Source organism: Meles meles, chromosome 21, assembly GCF_922984935.1.
Source record: "Meles meles chromosome 21, mMelMel3.1 paternal haplotype, whole genome shotgun sequence".
Taxonomy (NCBI): domain Eukaryota; kingdom Metazoa; phylum Chordata; class Mammalia; order Carnivora; family Mustelidae; genus Meles; species Meles meles.
Genome location: NC_060086.1, coordinates 16432147 through 16440931, shown reverse-complemented (window position 1 = coordinate 16440931; position 8785 = coordinate 16432147). Strand labels below are relative to the sequence as shown.

At 48.7% G+C, this 8785-nt stretch overlaps 1 protein-coding gene across 1 annotated transcript; it reads right to left on the bottom strand.

Annotated features, from left to right (window-relative positions):
* Positions 1–843: 843 nt before the first annotated feature.
* Positions 844–1784, bottom strand: LOC123934079 (DNA replication complex GINS protein PSF1-like). Its single transcript, XM_045993998.1, has one exon. It carries the CDS (start codon positions 1713–1715, stop codon positions 1125–1127), a length of 591 nt encoding a protein of 196 aa, XP_045849954.1. The 5' UTR covers positions 1716–1784; the 3' UTR covers positions 844–1124.
* Positions 1785–8785: the final 7001 nt, after the last annotated feature.

Here is an 8785-nt window from a genome sequence, read left to right as displayed (position 1 = left end):
AACGTCTGTGTGCATGTGTTGAACCGGTCCCCCTTGATGAAGTTTTAGAATGTAAGTGAGGGCCAGAGTGGAGACCAAGAAAGAATTCTTGAGACGTGTTGGTGCAGAATAGTGGTTTATCAAAGCACAGGGACAGGACCCGTGGGCAGAAAGAGCTACTGGCCCTCGGTCCCCAGGAGTGGCTGCTTATATTCTCAGGAGTTGGGGAGGTGAGGACAAAGGGGGTGTTCAGAAGGGCTGAGAAGACTGAGAAGACTCAGGATAATGGAGGCCTGGTTATTGTCAAGCCAACTTGTGGGTTTTTTAAATTTTTATTCTAAAGAGATACCAACATGAAGACAGTTGGGAGTCTTCCAGAAGTTAGGCTGTTGTAAATCGCTAGGATATTTGTAAACCCAGGGAGACTCCTGTCCTGCAAGACTGTGATCTCTACTAGTTAACCATTTATTCTTCCTGTAGGGCAGCCAGGAGTGCCTGAGGAGGGTCACACATGTCACAAGGCGAGATGGGGGGAGTGCGTGTAGGGTGCCAGCTTCTGCTTTGTCCTTCCTTAGCTGGCGTCTCGCTCCCTCATCACCCTCACTCCAATCGTTTCTCACCTATTTTCTTCTCTTCTTCCTCCTTTTCTTTCTATTGACCTTTTTATTTCAACCACTTTTTTTTTAACAACAAAAAAGGATTTTATTATATTAAAGAGTACTATATTAATTTGCAAAGTTTTCTCACTTAGGAAAGGTATTACTTTCCTTGAATTTGTACTGTAAGACAGTATGCTATACCGTGGGCTGGAAATGTACACTGGAAAACTAAAGTCATGACCAGGGAGGAAAAAGAAAATCAAATGTTTACTTTCATTAAAAAAAATTTGTCAAAAAACCACATTGTAGTAACTGCAAGAATCTTGTAATTATAGATATAGCTTAGTTTATTACAAAAAGGAGGATGAATCCTGTACAAAAGAAAAGCAAACCACTCCTTCGCCAGATACTCCTGGTTATCTTAAAGAACTTCTGTAAAGAACCTTTAAAACCGAAGAGGTGAGGCTGGAGAGGGACGTGTAGCACATTCCATTGTGTGGCTGCCCCTCACGCCACAAAGAAGCCTGGCAGCGCCTCAGCACCAGGTCAGGACAGCACGTGCTCCAGAATGCCCTGTCTAACCAGCTGTTCACACTTCCACCGGGGTAAAAAGTGCTGGCTATTTTTTTTTAACAGGACTGAAGTACCATCATCAACGTCAAATTCTCCATAGTCTTTTAGACACCGCACCTCGATATATAGGCTTTTTGGAGGTTTCATATCCTGTGTGATGTCCAAACCTTCATCTCCTCCCAGTGACCTCATATAGGTAGCAAGGGATTTTTTATAACAATTGAACCACTCCATTTCTTCAGCAGACATGTGAAATCGTAAGGCATTGGGCAGGACGCTGCCATACTCCCACCTGAGTGCTCTGATCTGAAACAATCGGTCATACAGGTATGCTACAGCACAGCGTCGATTTCTTAACAAAGAACAGTGTCGAAACTTGATGGTTGGTATCAAGTCACTTCGTCCACCCGACTCTACTTCATTCACATCAGACTGGTTTTGTTCATATAAAGCTTTCATCTCCTCCAGAACTTGCCTGAGTCCATCCTCACTGAAGGCGGGCAGCTGCCCTTCCGGCGCGCGATGCAGCTCGCGGACCAGCTCCATGGCCTTTTCGCAGAACATATGGTCCGCGCCCCGGTCCCGAGGCCGCGTCAACCGCCAGGTCTCACGCCAAACGGTCGCCGGGTTCACGCACACCGCTCTGGGGATCAGATGGTTTTCAGCCTTACAGTGGCGGGCGCAAGCCTCCGCCGTCAACCACTTATTTTTTTTTTTAAGATTTTATTTATTTGAGGGGCGCCTGGGTGGCTCAGTGGGTTAAAGCCTCTGCCTTCGGCTCAGGTCATGATCTCAGGGTCCTGGGATGGAGCCCCCGCATCGGGCTCTCTGCTCTGCGGGGAGCCTGCTTCCCCCTCTCTCTCTGCCTGCCTCTCTGCCTAGTTGTGATTTCTCTCTGTCAAATAGATAAAAAATTTTTAAAAAAAGATTTTATTTATTTGACAGAGAGAGATTGATCACAAGTAGGCAGAGAGGCAGGCAGAGGGGGAAAGCAGGCCTCCTGCTGAGCAGGGAACCCGATGGAGGACTCAATCCCAGGACCCTGGGGTCATGACCTGAGTAGAGGCTCTAACCCACTGAGCCACCCAGGAGCCCCTGACCACTTATTTTTTAGAAGTCTCTATTGGGGCACCTGGGTGACTGAAAGGGTTAAGTGTCTGCCTTCTGCTCAGGTCACAATCCCAGGAACCCCCACCTTGAGTTCCCTGCTTCTCTTCCTCCCTCGGCCCCTCCCCCTACTTCTATTCTTTCTCTCAAATAGATAAAATCGTTTATAGAAAAGTCTAGTTTTCTTTAAGTGAACTTTATTGATACTGGATTTACGTACAATGAAGTCGTCTTATTTTAAGTGTACATTTTGATCAGTTTCTGTGCAGTTTCGTTGTTCTCACCACAGTCAAAACACAGTTGTCCTGGGCCCCTTCCCAGGCACACCCCAACCCATACCCACACAGGGGGAGAGGCAGAGAGAGAAGCGGGCGTCCCTAACATTCACTTTTTTTTTTTTTTTTTTGAGATTTTATTTATTTATTTGACAGGCTCTGGGCAACTACTGATGGGATTTGCAAATTGGAGCAGTGTTTTCTGGACCGAGGTGGTGGTCCGTAGTGTGTTTGGGATCCTGGTTCTTGCATCTGGCAGCACGAGCTTGCATTTTGATTGCTGAATGGATTCCATTGTGTGCACATAACACAACAGTTAACACTGTTTATCGGTTGACTGGTGTCTGTACATTGCTAGTCCACGTTTGAATGATGTTTCTGTAAACATAAGTGTGCTGGTCTTTGCGTGGACATGTTTCTCTCTTGCTTGGGCAGCTCCCTAGGAGTGGCCCAGCTAGACGGTGTGGTGTGTATTTAACTACATAGTAAATGGCTGATGTGCTTTCCAAAGGAGTTGTATTATCTGACATTCCCTGGAGAAACGTAGGAGTTGCATTTGCTCTGGGTGTGGTCAGAACGTTCTCGGATGTGCCAGGTAGCTCAGCGTCCCTGACAGGCCTCCCACCTCAGTAGAAAAGTTGGCAGGATCTTCATGTCCAAGAGCTCACTGGGCGTTGGGCTCTTTTTGTGAGGTATGGAAAGGAGGGAGCTACTGGAGACTTTTCCAGATGCCAGACTGAGGAAGGAGTTACTTGGGAAGACCAGATCCGCTCAGAAAGGCTCCTAAGCACTTTGGGAGGCGAGATCTGTGGCCTCCTGATCTGGTGCTGTACCGCAGGCGCTGGGAAGGAGCAGCTGTTCAGCCCAAGCCTTCAGTTAATCCCCTTGGTGCTGGCCCCTCCCCTGGACCTGGGCTGAGCCCCTGAGACCACAGCGGGCATAAGCCTGCCTCTGCCCGACCCCAGCCCCCAGTGTCTATGCTGAAATGCAGCCTCCTCTCTCCACCACCCACCACTCTGCCTGTGCTTCCTCTTGCCCAGAAATGTTCAAAGTCTCTGCCCTCCTGCTGCCTCCATCCTCCCACTTCGCTAGTCTCTACCAGTCGTCTCCCTGAGGCCTCAGGTGAGAGGGAGGAGGTTGCCTGCAGTATGGATTTCCGCCTCCTGGCACGACATCCACACAACTGGCTCTGTAGAGAAGGCCGATTATGAAACAGCACATGCACCAGCACCTCCCTTTTTAAGATTTTATTTATATATTTCAGAAGAGCGAGACAGCACAAGTAGGGGGAGAGGCAGAGAGAGAAGCAGGCTTCCCTAACATTCACTTTTTTTTTTTTTTAAGATTTTATTTATTTATTTGACAGAGATCACAAGCAGGCAGAGGCAGGCAGAGAGAGAGGGGGAAGCAGGCTCCCTGCTGAGCAGAGAGCCTGATGCAGGACTCAATCCTAGGACCCTGAGGTCATGACCTGAGCCGAAGGCAGAGGCCTAACCCACTGAGCCACCAGGCGCCCCCCTAACTTTCACTTTTATAAAAATATGTCGTACATACAGAGAAAAGTGACAGAATAGGCGTTGAAATGTTTGCAAAAGTTACTTATGGGTGATGGGATTAAAGGAGTCTATACAAACTTATGGGTGATGGGATTAAAGGAGTCTATACATCTTTTTTTTTTTTTTTTTTAAAGATTTTATTTATTTACCTGACAGAGAGAGAGAGAGAGAGATCACAAGTAGGCAGAGAGGCAGGCAGAGAGAGAGGGGGAAGCAGGCTCCCTGCTGAGCAGAGAGCCCGATGTGGGGCTCGATCCCAGGACCCTGAGATCATCACCTGAGCTGAAGGCAGAGGCTTAACCCACTGAGCCACCCAGGCGCCCCTATACATCTTTTTAACTTTAAGAAAAACTTTCACATGCAAGTGGCCTGGGTGTCTCAGTGGTTAAGCCTCTGCCTTCGGCTCATGTCATGATCCTGGGGTCCTGAGATCGAGTCCTGCATCGGGCTCTCTGCTCAGTGGGAGCCTGCTTCCCCCTCTCTCTCTGTGTACTTGTGTCCTCTGTCAGTCAAATAAATACATAAAATCTTAAAAAAAATTTTTTTAATTTATTTCTTATTTTTTATAAACATATAATGTATTTTTATCCCCAGGGGTATGGGTCTGTGAATCGCCAGGTTTACACACTTCACAGCACTCACCATAGCACATACCCTCCCCAATGTCCATAACTCTCCTCCCCTTAAAAAAATTTTTAATGGACATTTTAGACGTGGGGAACCAAAATGATAAATTTACATATGCCAAGAGCCTGATTAATCAATAGCTGGCCTGGCCTACCAGAGTGAGCAAATTCCCACAAGTGCTCATAAGCTGTCATCACATGGACTGAACTGACACCAGGGATCCGGGTCTCGATGGCTTGACAGAACAGCGCTGTAAGTCAGCCTGAGCTGTGCGCTTGACCACAGTCCGCGTTTCCCGCTGCGTAAAAGAAGAGAGGGATGTCTGAAGTTCAGAGAAGGGGTGTTGGAAGAGGAAACAAGAGGAGTGAGATTGCTCAGAGCGTCCTGGGACAAAAGGAAGCGGGTGGTGACCTGCTTAATTAGTCTTACCCTGTTGTTGTTCTCCCTTTAAGAGTCTTGCATTATAAAGGATCAAAGTATGGACAGACACCACTTGGCTTGGATGAATCTCCCGGGAACTGTGATGAGTTTAAAAAGCCAACCTCAAAAGCTTACATCCTGTGTGATTCCACTTATGTAACATTTCTTTCAAGTAAACTACGCCCAGCGCTGGGCTTGAGCAACTTGTGACCTGGAGACCAAGAGTCAACACACTCTGCGCACTGAGCCAGGTGGCAGATTGAGATAACATTTTCGAAATGACGGAATTGTAGAAAAGCAGGGCAGATTTGTGGTTTCCAGGGTTTAAGCCCCAGGGGAATGGGACCTGGGGCTGCGGAGGAATAGGGTGTTTCTAGAAGGCCACAGGGGAGACCCCCGTGGGGCTGAAACTGCCCAGAGAAACTCCCAGGTGGGAGAACCCAAGGAAATACACGTTACAGGCCCAGCCCCGCAGTGTGATCTGGGAGGTCCGCATAAGGCAGGTGGATTGTATCCACGTCAGTCTCCTGACTGTGACAGTGCACCCTTGCTTTGCAAAATGCTACCATCGGGGATGGAAGGGGTGTGTCGTTTCTTAGAACTGCATGCCAGTCTACAGTTACCTCAGAAGTTTCAGTGAAGCAGAAAGTTGTCTGTGTGTGTCTTCAGGATACATAATAACATAGTCTCCAAAATTAAAATGTCCAGTAAAGGAATTTTTTAAGTAAAATCATGTGTTGTAGTGGAAGACAGAAAGAAACATTGCACAATTTCTTCATGATTTCTCCTATTCATTATTATTAATTGCACTGTTAACTAGTCCTGTGGTGGTTTTGTTTAAAGAATAGTATTAATGTAACAGAAAAGTAAGTAATACAAAATAATGCATGGTTTCAAAAAACACCTTTCTTTGTTGTTTATGTGAAGTCATAGCACACATGTGGGTAGTTTTTTTCTCTGATAGCGCTGTGTTTTGGGGTGAAGTCTGGTATGTCTTTGTCCCGGGCTGGCATTCTACACCCTCGGTCCCTTAAGCCCATCCCAGGTGCTCAGGCGCCCCTGCAGCGACAGCCCAGAGAGCACTGGTGGCGAAAACTTGGGGGTTGTCTCTGCAAGAAGGGGTCACACTACACTTCTGTCGAAGCAGAAGTGACCGTCGTCGCAGGGAGATAATCCGGGAGTGGGGAAAGGTGCTCATCTGGGCCTTCACTGAACTCCTGGGCCAGGCTTGGGGGAGCTGGGCTGCAGGGCTGGAGGCAGCCCACCAAAAGACACAGTCCGGAGAGACAGGTGCCTGGGGTTTCCTGAGGACATCCGCCACCAAGACCTGCAGAAGCCCCAGACTCAGCATCGTCAAAGTGAGCTACGGCCCCTCTCCAGTGGAAATCACCTTCACAGACCCCCACCTCCGTCCCAGGGTGTTTAAGCTATTTTACTTGTAAACTTCCTTAAATCCGTACAAATGGGAAACTAAATGTAAAGTCCTTGTGCTCTTGGCTGTCATGCAGCTGTGAATCCAGCTGTGTGCACAAACCGAAATTACCAGGAATGGTGCGCACACTGGGCCCCAGTGGGCAGTACTGCCGTGCCTGAGCCCGTCCCTGCGTCGCACCCCGAGTGCAGTTGGAGCAGGCTGGCTCTCCCCACTCCTCCCCTGCTTGAATCCCCGAGTGGGAAATGATATCTGATAAAGAGTTAGTATCCAAAGTGTATAAAGAACTGATACAACCCCACACCCAAATAGCAAATAATCCAATAAAAAAACGGACATTTCTCCAAAGAGGACAACCGGAGGGCCAGCAGCCACATGGGAGAGGCTTGACATCACTCATCATCAGGGACATGCGAGTCAAAACCACCAGGAGGTACCACCTCGCACCTGTCGCAGCGGAGAAAATCAACAACAGAAGCAACAATGCGAGGGTGCGGAAGAAGGGGAGCCGGGTGCGCAGCTGGTGGGACAGCAAGCCGGGGCAGCCGGCCTGGAAACTGTGCAGCTTCCTCAGAAAGTTCAAAGCAGGGGTGCCTGGGTGGCTCAGTGGGTTGGAGCCTCTGCCTTCGGCTCAGGTCATGGTCCCAGGGTCCTGGGATCGAGCCCTACATCAGGCTCTCTGCTCAGCAGGGAGCCTGCTTCCTCTTCTCTCTCTGCCTGCCTCTCTGCCTACTTGTGATCTCTGTCTGTCAAATAGATAAATAGAGTCTTTAAAAAAAAAAAAAAAAGAAAGTTCAAAGCAGAGCTACCGCACGACCCCGCAGTTGCACTACTGGGTATTTACCAAGAAACCCCACAAAAATACTAACTCAGTGGGAGATACGCACCCTTATGTTTACAGCAGCATTATCTACAGGAGCCAAGTTATGGAAGCGGCCCAGGCGTCCACTGACATGAATGCGTAAAGAAGGTGTGGTGTGTGTGTGCATGTATGTGTGTGAAAATGACTCCACCATAAAAAAGAATGAGATCTTGCCATTTTCAATGACGTGGATGGAGCCAGAGAGCATAATGCTAGGCAAAGTCAGTCACTCTGAGAAAGACAAACACTGTATGATTTCACTCCTATGTGGAATCTAAGAAACAAAGAAAAAAGAGACAAACCAAAAAAGAGACTCTTAATTTATTTAATTGAGAGAGAGAGAGTGAGCGAGAGAGCACAGGTGGCAGGAGGGGCAGGAGGAGAGGGAGAAGCAGGCTCCTTCAGCAGGAACCCCAGTCAGAGCTCCATCCCAGGACCCTGGGACCATGACCTGAGTAGAAGGCACACGCTTCACCCACGGAGGCACCCAGGAACCCGGGGAACTGACTGTCAGCCACAGAGAACAGACCCACTGATGGTCAGCAGAGGGGAGGTGGGGGGAGGGGGAAGCAGGGGTGGGGACTCAGGGTGCACCTGTCTTGATGAGCGGGGTGGCAGGGGCTGATGTCTGGAAGAGATGACTCCCTCTGTTGTGCCCCAAGACTAATATACCACTGTGTGTGTACTAACTGGCACTTGAATTTTAGTGGAACAACATACTCCGCTGATTGCTTGCTGTCCGGCGTCCCTCCCCTGGGAGATCCTGGGGCACGGGAAGCCCCCAGCCTGAGCGCGGCTGCCCGGCTCTGTGCTTTGCAGGAGGAGGTCATTTTCTCTGCCCACAACGTTTCTAGGGAAAAGAAGCCACCCCAAATCTCTCTTGCCTTTGACGCAGTGACCTCACTTGCAGGAATTTCTCGAAGGAACTAGTCCAGCCAGAGAGTAAAGGTGAGTGCTCAGGCAGTTTCCGTTCATAGTGGAACATCTCCAGCCAGGAGGAAATGTTACTGGGGGATTTGCACCAGCCATGATGGGGGCTCTCATGAGAAAATGTACAGGACAGCTCCATTTTTGCTTAAAGAAGGAAGTATGTCATATCTAAAACATGAAAGGTGGTTCTTTTTTGTGAGTTGCTGCTGTGATATTTTAAAGTAATATTAGGCCCTCCCCCCAATCTCATTGGGCTTTTTTCTTTTTCCTTTTCCTTTTTTCTTTTTTTTCTGCCTATGAAGTGGAAAAACAATAAAAACTGGGCAAGAGCAGCTCCCTGCCGTGGGTGGCCTCCCCCCGGGTCAGAGGGCAGCCTCCCTTCCCTCTCCGCTGGCTCCCAGGTCGCCCTTTCTCCGCCAAGGATT